The sequence below is a fragment of the Achroia grisella genome, unplaced genomic scaffold (genome assembly GCF_030625045.1).
Source record: "Achroia grisella isolate CSIRO2021 unplaced genomic scaffold, CSIRO_AGI_Agris_v1 utg1433, whole genome shotgun sequence".
NCBI lineage: Eukaryota > Metazoa > Arthropoda > Insecta > Lepidoptera > Pyralidae > Achroia > Achroia grisella.
This window is the reverse complement of record NW_026712632.1, coordinates 474337-487891: the sequence shown is the minus strand read 5'-3', so window position 1 is coordinate 487891 and position 13555 is coordinate 474337. Positions and strand designations below refer to the sequence as shown.

General features: G+C 34.2%; 1 protein-coding gene across 1 annotated transcript in view; it reads left to right on the top strand.

Annotated features, from left to right (window-relative positions):
- The window catches only part of LOC131855473 (heterogeneous nuclear ribonucleoprotein L), a 528919-nt gene that overhangs the window by 488627 nt on the left and 26737 nt on the right, over positions 1 to 13555 (top strand). The window contains exon 6 of the mRNA XM_059206751.1: positions 1942 to 2025. Coding sequence (XP_059062734.1) covers positions 1942 to 2025 — 84 coding nt within the window. The remainder of the gene's footprint in view (positions 1 to 1941; positions 2026 to 13555) is intronic.

The following is a 13555-nucleotide window of genomic DNA, read 5'->3' as shown; positions in this document are numbered from 1 at the left end:
TGAATTGTAAAAAGAAATTGCTATATTTTTTTTTGGTGACTCTACCGAGCGACGGAGGCGTATTTTTAAATTTCCCGCCGTATATAAACCAGGCATTTAGTTACATTTTGTACTATAGACAAATAATCCAGTAGTCCAGTCCCCATAACACAAACTCAACTTAACTTAGAACCAGACGGCGCTTTGTGAATTGTAAAAAGAAATTGCTATATTTTTTTTTGGTGACTCTACCGAGCGACGGAGGCGTATTTTTAAATTTCCCGCCGTATATAAACCAGGCACTTAGTCACATTTTGTAATGTAGACAAATGATCCAGTAGTCTATTCCCCATAACACAAGCTCAGCTCAACCTAAAACCAGACGGCGCTGTGTGAATTGTAAAAAGAAATTGCTATATTTTTTTCGGTGACTCAACCCAGCGACTGAGATCGTATTTTTAAACTTTTAGCCGTAAATAATGTTTGTATTAGTCTGGGTGTTTTATATGTATATTATTTATATATTTACAAAAAAAGTATGTAATCTAGTATCCATAACAGAAGCTCAACTTAACTTAAAACAAGACCGCGTTTTGTGAATTGTAAAAAGAAATTGCTATATTTTTTTCGGTGACTCTACCAAGCGACGGAGGCGTATTTTTAAATTTCCCGCCGTAAATAAACCAGGCACTTAGTCACATTTTGTAATGTAGACAAATGATCGCCCGCCAGATATTGCTCGGTGTTATGATGCACGCATTACACCAAATTACAACATACCCTTATTACATATTTTCGTCTTTGTGTCGGTGACCTCATTCGTTTATATCATCACGCGTTCCATTCAGCGTTAGTGCAATTTAAAAGTTATCATTTTATGTGTTGTACTAGCTTTTACCCGCGGTTTCGCTCGTTTAACTTCACTACTGGCTGCTAGATGGAGTTGAAACAGCAAAATGTTGATTTAGTCGTATAAAAAATAAAAAACGACATTAAGTCTTTTTTATACACGTTGACATCGTAGTAAAAAATCTAAAAAATCCAATATAGGTAACACGCCGTTGTTAATAGTATGTATAAGTATGATAGCGTCGGTGGTCAAGTGGTTTAGCACACCTTGCTTCCGATGGTAGCGGGTTCGATGATTCCGACCTCGCACGGTACAAACATTTATATTCATAAGTATGATTGTTCGTATCGGTCTAGGTGTTTATATTTTTCGATAAATATGTCTATGTATATGTATCAGTTATCTAGTACGCATAACATAAGCTTTAGCTAGCTTAACTTGGGTATAGATGGCGCTGTGTGAATTGTCCTGAGATTATTATCAAATTCAAATTCAAATTCAAAAATTATTTATTCATGTAGGAGATTTTAGCCGCTTATGAACGTCAAGTTTTTACATTATATTTTTTTTCCCTACCGTATTATTATTTTATATATGTTTTATATATATATATCCCTTTTTACGGTGGTAATACGTTCAACACACGCGGGCCTCAGCCAAGCGTGGATGAGTTATATGATGATGATGATGGTGATGGAGAAAAAAATTTTTTTACAATACGGCATGTGTTGAGAATGATTGCTTTCAGCTAGAACTATTACAAGTTCTATTGTGCAGGAGGGGATTCGCAATGTTATTATTATTATTATCTATACATATAAATAAAACTGGAGTGTCTGTTTGTAATATTGAAATAACCGTTTTTTACTAAATGCATATGAATATAAATACACCAAAATAACATTTTTTACAATTTTTGTCTGCCTGTCTTCAAGTTACGGCTAATCACTGAAATGGCTGGACCGATTTTGACAGGACTTTTTATTGGCATGTACCTAATGTAATAAGGAGTAACTTAGGCTACTTTTTTTTGGAAAAATAAAGTTAAATTCCACGCGGACGAAATCGCCTGTACAGCTAGTTAATTAATATAATCATATCCTTGTCCACAGTGTCTGAAGATGTCCAGCCAGTGCAGAGAAGCGCTCCTCTCCTACAATCGCCTCAATATACCGGTGGCAGACCACAGCCTTACAGTAAGTGTTCATTCTGGATACATTATCTAGTGTAGTATATAAGAAATTAAAGTAACAAGCCTGGAATTTAATGTCCAGGAATAGATATTATTATATTGAAAATTTCTGTATACATTATCTTAAAACAGGTCAACATCTTCTTCAGCACTCGAAACTTTTCTATCCATAAATCACATGACAGTTTTGTCAAAAGGTTCAGAAGACGGTGCACCAAAGCGAAATTCAGTTATAACCACAGATAACATAATATTACATAGTTATAACATTATTGAATATATTAAAAAGTATCCATACCCGCGACTATGTCCGCGTGGAACAAAGGCCTTGACTAAATAAAGAACAAATATTTAATTAGATTATTAACCAAAATTAATTAATTAATAATAAAAAAAATATTAATAATTATTACCCAAAAAAAAAACCAAAGAAAAAAGTGTCATCGTTCTATCTTCAGAAATTACGAATTTCCCTACAAGGTATCGTTCCCTATTTTATTTTACCCTCTGAAGGGTAATATGTTTCCAAACTTGGAGTGTCATATTCATTTATATTTACTCAACAGCCTAAAGAATACGTTTTAAGCTTCTAACATACGTCCTATCATCTCCCCTTTCAGCCTCCTATTTCGCATTAAAAAGTAGCCCATGTCCTTTCTCAGCGGCTAGGCTATTTGTTTACCAAATTTCATTTAAATCGGTTCGGTAGTTTTGTCGTGAAGCGGGACAGACATACAGGCAGAATCATTAATTTTTTTCGCATTTATAATATTAGTAAGAACTTATAATATTAATGTATCATGAATCAGAAAAGAAAGTGTTAAATTGAATATCATTTGCGAGTGTACATCATCAATATAGTATTATTATTATTTTTGGAATTTATTTTCAGATTTTTACTATGTTTCATAGTGATAATGGATCATTTTAATAGAGAGCAAGAGCCCACGACGGCCAGGCATACGTCATATTAGTAAACGTGAAAGTTGTTGTATGTGTGTCCCCAACACAGGTAAGAACGATCCCCAAACATGAAACCTGGATCGTGGTTCCTTTGGTAGGTAACAGGTAACAAAGGTGTAAAAAATTTCATCAAATTCGTTATTTTAAGAAACTCCATATTTTCATATATTGTTCGTAGCATTATTATAACTTGCGCTGCTCATTGCCAGACACTTAGTGTGGTATTGAGAGAACTATTAAACTGAGTTTCTTAAATTGCCAGACAGTTTTCTTGGTTTTCTTATCCTACCTAAAAATATTCAAACAGTTAAATTTAAAAAATACGGAAGATCTCTGGGACATGTCAGTTAAAGTAGTTAGTACATTCATCGATATTGTTGCTCCTTATCTAGCTACTATTTTCAATAAATGTGTTGATAATGGCGTGTTTCCTCAATTAATGAAATTTAGCAAATTAATTCCACTCTTTAAATCTGGAGATAGATTTGAGCTAGGCAACTATAGACCAATTTCTATTTTGCCAGTTCTAAGTAAAGTATTTGAAAAGATTATGTTTAACCAAATGTTAAAATACTTCAGGGATAACGGACTGCTTCACAGTCAGCAATATGGTTTCACTGCCGGCAAGTCTACTACTGATGCAGGTGTAGCGCTTATTACACATATATTCGAATCATGGGAAAACTCACAGGATGCTCTCGGCGTTTTTTGTGACTTGTCGAAGGCGTTTGATTGCGTAGATCATGAAACACTTTTGTACAAGCTCAAATATTATGGTATTAGAGATAATGACCTAAGTCTAATGAAAACTTATCTAGAGGATAGGGTGCAAACTGTAGATATTGATGGTGTAAAGTCTAAGGGAACTAATATAAAAATGGGCGTTCCTCAAGGTTCAATATTAGGCCATTTCTCTTTTTAATTTATATAAATGACCTTCCCTACATGGTAGAGAAAGTTGCAGATATAGTGTTATTTGCGGATGATACTTCGTTAGTGTTTAAAATTGGTCGCCAATGTAATCAATTAGACGATGTAAATTATGCTATCTCTGCTATACTAAATTGGTTCACATGTAATAATCTATTATTGAACTCCAACAAAACTAAGTGCATTAAATTCACGCTGCCTAATGTAAAACAAGTAAATACGCAGCTATTGCTTAATGATGAAATAGTAAATTTTGTTAATGATACAGTTTTTTTAGGAATAACAGTGGACTCGAAGTTACAATGGGGGCCCCATATTTCAAAATTAGCCAGTAGACTTAGTTCTGCTGCTTATGCAATTAGAAGGATAAGGCAATTAACAGACGTGGCGACGGCAAAACTTGTATATTTTAGTTATTTCCATAGCATTATGTCATATGGCATACTGCTATGGGGTAAAAACTAATATAAATACTATATTTATTTTACAAAAGAGAGCCATACGTTCTATTTATGGTATGGGTTCTAGAGAGTCATTACGTCAATGCTTTAAACAATCAAATATCCTCACCGTTGCCTCACAGTACATTTATGAAAATATTATGTATACAAGGAAAAACTTAGATAGTTTCAAGAAACTTAAAGACTGTACAAGTAGAAACTTACGCAATAAAAATAAGCTAATTTTACCTAAATGCCCATATGTCTACACAAAGTTAGTAATTCATTTTATGGTAATTGCGTAAGATTCTATAATAAACTGCCAGAGTCTACGCTAAATCTTACAGAGAGGCAATTCAAATCTTATATTAAACAAATGTTATGTAAAAAAGCCTATTATAATATGCAATTTTTGTTTTTGTGTTATTTTTGTTGGGTATTGAAATATATTGTTTAAGTTTGTATAAAATATACTTATTTTACGTTTAAATGTAACATGTAAAATTATAATCATATATAGTTATGTATGTAATGGTAGCAGGGATACATAATAATTACTATCGGTCCTGAACAGTCTGACGTATGCTGCGAATTATGAACTCCCATATTACGCGGCCTAGGTCATTTCAAGCATCGGAATGTATTCCTGTTATCTTTTGTGTGAAGTCCGTCACTTTGTTAAATTTTTTTACTGATATTGTGAAACCTATTATTAGCTATACTATTGTTTTGTACTTTCTGTTTTTATGTATTGTGTATGCTGTTGGTTTCAAATAAATAAATAAATAAATAAATAAGATAGATGAATTTATAGATGATAGCAATATATAGCAAGAATAAGTTTATTTGCGGACAACGTTATAATTTTAATTTTCATACTGCTTTCTTGATATATGATAGCGTAGCGGCTTTTAATATTGATTGCCGCATGCATCCTTATGTAAAGTGCGAATACTGTAACTACCATATAGTAATTTTTGTAGCTGTGACGTGGTCGTGTGGAATGAGTAGTCATGCTCACTAAAATGTCCAGACATGTGGCGGCGTGGTGGGCCGGGTCAATGGGCTCCCTAAAATATGGTCGAGCGCAGTGATGGCTGGCTCATCCGTCATACTCGTGAACGAGTGCTACTTGTAGGGACTGGTCTGCTCTTATCACTACGACTGATTTAATCTTATTGCATATTTATATTTGACCCAAAAATTAGTGCTTGTTGGTAGTTTGTATTCACACGTTTCGACTTGTAAATGTAAACTTACAAGGATTATTTAAAAGAGCAACACACAAGTTTCTTGCTCGTTCTTCTTGTGATGAGACAGCTTTCCGAACGAGTGGTAGATAAAAAACAAATTGTTATGACTATTCAAAAGTGCTTAAATTAAGTTTATTTGAATAAATGATTTTCTATTCTATTTTCTATTCTACCAGACTCATTGAAACCGTATATTGGGTAACAACGGTGTATACAATTTCAGCTTTATTAAAATAACGTAAGTTTATTTATAAAATAGTATAGTTTAGGGGGGTCCGGCGGGGGGTTGGAACCACACTAAGTGTCTGGCAATGAGCAGCGCAAGTTATAATAATGCTACGAACAATATATGAAAATATGGAGTTTCTTAAAATAACGAATTTGATATGAAATTTTTTACACCTTTGTTACCTGTTACCTGCCAAAGGAACCACGATCCAGGTTTCATGTTTGGAGATCGTTCTTACCTGTGTTGGGGACACACATACAAGAACTTTCACGTTTACTAATATGACGTATGTCTGGCCGTCGTGGGCTCTTGGGCTAATAATAGTATATTATTTTATCTATCTACGTAGAATACTCATATTCTACTTAGATAGATAAAATCTATATTCATATCTATTACACATTACATGCTACAAACAAATACGTACAAAACTGTTATTAAGAAACCTAATATACTGTACCTACCTATTGCTATGATCTGTATTTTTACTCTGTGTATCTATGATATTACATTTATTATTATTGTATATACCTATCTATACATACATTCTATCTATCTATCTATCTATCTATATAACTATTAATTAATTCTTATTCTGTTCTTGACGCTCTCGGTAGTCTAGCGATTTAGGATACCAATTTACTTCCGATGGTCGCGGGTTCGATTCCTCTCACGGTGCAAAAATTTCTATTGATGAGTATGATTGTTTGTATCGGTCTGGGTATTTTCTATTTATATTATGTATGTATTAAAAAAAATTATATCAGATGTCTAGTACCCATAACAATAGTTCTGCTTACCATGGGACTAAATAGCGCTATGTTAATTGTACACAGGAAAAAAAAACAATCGTACTAAGGAATACAGATATTTGATCGTGCGCGGAATCGAACCCACGACCATTCGAAGTAAGGCGATATGTTAAACCACTACATCATCGAGGCCGACAAATGTATGCAAAGTGTGAAGACTTAAATATTATTAACTAGCTACTCGCCCCGGCTTCGCACAGGTGTATATGTATTATATAAACCTGTCTCTTGAATCACTCTATCTATTAAAAAAAACCACTTCAAAATCAAACTGGACTGGACTGGAGTAGGGAAAAAAATAAATTTAGAATGTTAAAATTTGACGTTCATAAGCGGCTAAAATGTCCTACATGAATAAATGATTTTTGAATTTGAATTTGTTGCGTGATTTTAAAGATTTAAGCATACATAGGGACATACATCGGCAGCGATTTTATTTTATACTATGTAATGTTAATAACGGAATTATGCAAGTTGATTAATATTAATTTAAAAGTTTCCTTGTAAGAAGGTAGGGAGGGAACTTTTAAAGTTTTTCATTTCCGCCTATGACTGTTCAGTATCAGATGCCGAAGTATTTTCAGCAAAGTTTTACCTAATGTTCACTTTGATAGAGCGGAGAAGTTTCAGGTTGGACATATTGAGATCGTGGAGTTTAGTAAAGGGGAGATAAAATTTAATATCATTGAAGATACCGTCATAAAGTAAAAATGATAGCCGTCAAAAAAAACGTTACTCCTTGGGAAGTATATATGGGGATTTTTCTATATTAACCTATGCAGTTTGTATTACAACAAAATCTTAAAAATATAAAAATACTAGCTGTCCCGGCAAACGTTGTTTTGCCATATAAATTAATAACGCTATAAAAATATAGGGGTTGATGATAGAAGGGTGAAAATTTAGGATTGTATGTATTTTTGTATGTTGTATCATAAACAAATAGAAACTAAAAATTTTGTCTAAAAAATTAAATTAAAAAAAATTAGGGAAGGACTACCTCTAACATTTAGGGGGATGAAAAATAAATGTTGTTTCTCAGACCTACTCAATACGCTCACAAAATTTCATGAGAATCGGTCAAGCCGTTTCGGAGGAGTATGGGAACGAAAACTGTGACACGAGAATGTTACATATAAGATGTAATTAAAAGTGTTACACTCAAGTTTCTTGCTGGTTCATCATGTGATGAGCCAGCTTTCCGAATGAGTTATAGATGAAAGGAAAACTATTCAAAACATAAAAAAAAATCATGATACAAACAAAAGTGTTTATAATTATAATTAAAAGCAACTTACAAACGAATTTTTATGTAAGTATTACTCAAGTTTTTCTTTATATATAGAGCATATAATTTTTTCCCTATCGTCCTGTTCAGTATACAGACTCAATTGAGAAGAACCGGCAAGAAACGCAACTGATTTTTTTTAAACCTGTTTATTTCGTCGTCTTCGCCGGCGAGGACGGTCAAAAGTGTGGTCATCATTTGGGGAGGTTACCTGCCGATTTCGTCGGGGTCAATATTCATGTCAGACATTTTAGCCGCTTATAAACGTCAAGCTTTTATATTATGTTTTTTTCCTACAATAAAACATATAATATAAAAAGTACAACTACAATTGAGAAGAACTGGCAAGAAACGCAATTGATTTTTATTAAACCTGTTTATTCCAATTTCGAATTCAAAAATCATTTATTCATGTCAGACATTTTAGTCGCTTATGAACGTAAATTTTTTTATATTATAATTTTTTTACTACCGTTATCTACATTTACATTGTGTACTTCTATAGGTGTATATATGTGTATACAATTTAAATAAACTGGCTACTATTATAATGTATATTTATTTTAAAATATACTACATAAGAAAGATCGTTACAAAACAATCAATATCTATTTGGAAATAGCGTACAGTCTCCCGTGCTATCGCAGTGCACCCGGACACAGCTAAATCCCTCGGAATTCGGCGAACTTGAAAAGTCCGTAACTCCGAAAAGCTTGCAACTCGGATTTGGGCGGCCATAAGGCGGTTTTAAAGCGGACTTTGCTTCTAAATATCTGTAAATTCGACTGGAAATGCTGCAAAGTTTCAGTCTATTCGGAAGTGTGCTTCTAGTTTGAGCACAGTGACATTGTAATGATTTGGCTGGTTGAAGGTTTTGGTTTTATTCTTCAATTGCAATTTGAGTTTACTTAGATACAGGTGGAGTTTGTAAAATGTCATAAGCGTGGTTACCTCAGTTCTCTATTACAGCTACCAAGCACATGCTTTGTACGCTGAGTTACAAATGAGATACTTACAAACTGAAAGTATTTTTGGCTAGTACGCATAACACAAGCTCTGCTTAGTTTGGGACTAAATACAGTTTTTTTAGGTATAACAGTGGACTCGAAATTACAATGGGGGCCCCATATTTCAAAATTGGCCAGTAGACTCAGTTCCTGCTCTAATCACTATGACTGATTTCCTCTTATTAATTGTTTAACCAGTTGGTTATATATTCAATATTTTTTCTATTTGAGTATTTAATAGAATTAGTGCTAATTGGTGGTTTGTATTCACACACTTAAACTTAAAAATGTAAAGTAATAATAAAATTATTTAAAAGGTAAAAAAAAAACACGCAAGTTTCTTGCTCGTTCTTCTTGTGATGAGACAGCTTTCTGAACGAGCGGTAGATTAAAAAATGTAATGACTATTCAAAAGTGCTTCAATGTAAGTTTATTTAAATAAATGATTTTCTATTCTATTCTAAGAAGTGTTCTGGCATATTTATTTACATTAGCTGTGTCCGCGATTACACCCGCGTGAAATTTATAGCCTATGTGTTATTCTGATATTATTGTCATTATCGGCTGCTTCTTCCTTATCCCAATTAATTATGGTCGGCGTAATATGTTTTTCTCTTCCATTCATCTCTGTTCGCAGTCATCTCGTTATTTACTCCCTTTCTTAGCATATCATCTTTCACACAGTCCATCCATCTCAATTTCGGCTTTACTCTGCCTTTATAACCATCCACATTCATGTGTTACAGCTTCCATAAAATATTATGTTCATTCCTACGCATTACATGCTATTATGGTAAAGTTTCATTAAAATCCATTCCGTAGTTTGTGCGTGTAAGAGTAACAAACATCCATCTAATTCATATATTGGATGGATATAGTAAGAAACATCCATCCATCCACACTCACAAACTTCCGCGTTTATAATATTATTAAGTTTATTATTATTATTTCATTCTACACAAGTGTAATAAAAAACCGAATAAACTGTCATATCACTTAACTTCCACAATTCTTACAAACTTCCACATTTCAAAATAAACTATTTTCAAATGACTGTCAAAGTATTCACGGAACCAAAAATTTTCTCCACTCAGGAACAATTTAAAGCTTTTTTTTTCAATTCCATTCAAAGTGAAACCAAATAGCTCTTTCGCGCAGCACTAGGCGAGAATCTTTTATGCATGCAATTTTCAGCTAGCTAACTAAATTGTATGCATTCGTCTAGGAATTTAAAGAATGATACAGTTATTTATGCCTTATTATCATCACCAACTACAGATTTGAAGAATTTTTGGAATTGTATTTTTAAAAAGGACGATTATGGTATAGTGCGTCCACCTACGCTAACGGTATACGCTAGTAGGACACTAGTGGAGGTAACAGTTTGGGCATAAAGTCAAGACAGATAGTATATTCTGGCCAATTTACCATAAAGGTTTCCAGGGCAAACTGCTTAACCTGACGTAGTTCATTTTAGCAATAGGATCGCTATTAAGTATCTATTACTAACCACCCCTTCCCTCAAAGATTGGAGACGCAGGGTATTGATCCTGGTACCTTGATTAAATATGGAGTGATAAAAAAAAATATGGAGCATGTCACAAATATAATGATGAATTTAAAAGGGGATGTTATTTGATCTATGGCATAAAAGAGGAAAGGAGGCCCAAAAGAAGATAATTTTATACTAGAGTATGATAAAATGCAGCAACTGCATTAAATTAGGTTGACAAATGAGAAAAGCCCAAAATAACCAGTGATAAAGTTTATAATAGCATATTCCTTTTTTCTTTAGATGTTGGTATCTAATTGGTAATACCCTAAAGAATATATAACCAGGCTAGTAATTGTTAGTACTTAATATTAGAAATATTTAAATTTACAATATACCTATATACAATCTAGGGTACATATCATTTGACAAAGTAATTAATGACTTATAATTAATAATTAAAAAGAAAGTTAGAATAAGTCTTATAATAAGTAATATAAATGCAGATGTAAAAAATGTTGCTAAAAATAAAATATCAAAAGAGCAAACTCATCGACAAGAGCTGCACAATCTTACGATATTAACACCTACACTACTCAAAATGCCACCTCTTATCTTTTAACGGCGTAACCTCTTAACGTAGTGCAAAAATAGAACGCAGCATAATAAATGAGTGTTCTGAAAAGGTGCATCTGAAGTAGGTCGCGCTCTTTCAACGGTGGTGGAAAGTGGTGGGACGTTCAATACAACCGTCCGCTAGGACGCGCGCCTGTCGAATGATATCAATGTTACCTGAGGACTGTCAGGAATTCCCTAAAACTTTTGGCCAAACTCCCAAAATTTAGATTTTGAAAAAGATTTCTCCTAAATAGTCTGAATCGTGACGATCTTTTTATTTTCGGTCCCTAAATCTTACTTTTTTGATAAAATGATCATAATTTTTGTTTTTTAATACTTCAATAGGTTTTTTAGTCTAATGACCTTCCGCATTTCTTGGTCATTATAACCAGAAAGCTTGTGTTTTACTTTTTTTAGGTCCACACGGATGCAATAAACCTTTCACATAATTGTTCCTTTCAAATCTCTCATTGCCAAAAAATCCTCCCTAAATTTGTGACGACAGCCCCGGTACTGGCACCACTGAATGACACAGCGATGCGCGCGATGTTGCCACCTTTAATAATTCATAAGTTTGCGTGTGTTGCTGAATTGGAAGCGAACTTTACATTTCTGAAAATTTTTAAATTACTTTTTCAGGATTTAATATTCTCTTTTATTACTTACGTTACTTAAATAACAAAATAGGGCCTGAACGACTTTTTACGAGTCCCTCAGGCCCTATTCTGTTATTTAGGGTTTTTTATATGGATCATAATAGAGTACGCTACTACGATAACAGTTTATGCTGTCGGGGCACCTGTAGAGGATGATAACATGAGCATGAGGTGAGGTTGATTGAGTGAGTGATTGAGTCCATCGTGGCAAATTCACCAGGAATTTGTCAAAATGGTTTCCAGGTAAAACCGCGTGAGGAACCTGACATTATGACATTACATACGAGGGGATCATGTTTAAGAGAATTAAGAAGCCCCTTTGCCCACGTAGATCAACACTTACCCTCACCGCTTGTGCTGCACTCCCTGCCCAGACAAAGTTGCTTATGCAGCTGTAGATACTCGTTTTGGTATAGAACTTACTACAGTTCTGGACAGGCCAAGATCTTTTACCGCATACAAACTAACCACATAGCCATTTTTTTGTTAATTTGTTTATTAGTTCATAATATGTATTACTACTATTGTTTTGAAATAATAAAATTAGTACAAAAAAGAAATTTAAACGCACCTAATTAGATTGTATCAATTTGTTATTATATATTAAAGCTTAATTCCGGTATTCACAGTAACGATATGCAATTTTTGTACTCACTAAGTCGGGAGTCCCCATTCACATTTCGCGCATTCATCTAAAAATTAAGCAGTAAGTATAATAAAAAGAATGTTGCTTTTAATTCATTAAACTACAGAGTTTAATATAGGGGAAGAAATTAAATTAAACATTTTCCCTGATATATTTAAAAGTTTATCGTGTACCTATTGACATATGTCGTAAACAAATCATAGAGTTGTTACAACTTCCCTGAAGAAGCAAACAGGAAAACAGAAATTCAATAATTACTACGTAACATATCTATATCTATGTGATTTAGAGGGTTGGTTTTAATTGGTCTATTATAATATCTCCCACTAAAATAATTATACAATGGACCGTCCATTGTTTTCTCGTACAGCCAAAAACCGTAACCAGATGGAGACAAATTGCATAGAATTCTATCACCAAAGAGGATAACGAATAGAATCCACTGATATAATCATGATTTTTTTAGGACTACTCTAATTCTGTTTGCCGTAGCTGGCCTTTACAGCTTCACCGGACGATAGGGGGCGAGTGCAGATGGCACTCCAAACCCGTGGAAGGACTTATGGAGCGGCTGAAGGCCAACTCGCGCCTGACGGATACGACTTTAGTCTGAAGGCACCACTAGGGGTTCGAACCTCAGCTCAGGCCGTCGTAATATGGATCCGCGTTTGAACTGGACGGGGGATCGGTCGGAGGGACATATAATCATGAAAATCACGACCACTTTATAGAGTATGCACCCCTATCGGTGCCCTCGGACTAAAGTCATATCCGGCGGGAGTTGGCTTTCAGCTGCTCCATGAGTCCTGCGGTTTTGGAGTGCCATCTGCACTCGCCGCCTATTGTCAGTCATGAAAATTATGACCACTCTGTCAAGTGCGTACCTCTTGTGCCCTCAGACTAGTCTTATCCGTCAGGCGGGAGTTGGCCTTCAGCCGTTCCATAAGTCCTACGGGTTTTGAGTTCCATCTTCACTCGCTATCTCGTCTGGTGAAGCTGAAGAAGAGAAAAAATACGACTGAAGAAGAGAACTAACTTTCGTTCCAATATAACAGTATATACCCATAACAATCAGATTAGCAGAATTTTGTACAAAGTGCATTCATATGTATACAAAGCGTGTAACAACAAAGAAAACTTCGGTATCGCGTGCAACTTTGGACTTCTGTATATGGTTTGCTCAACACGTGAACTGAGCAC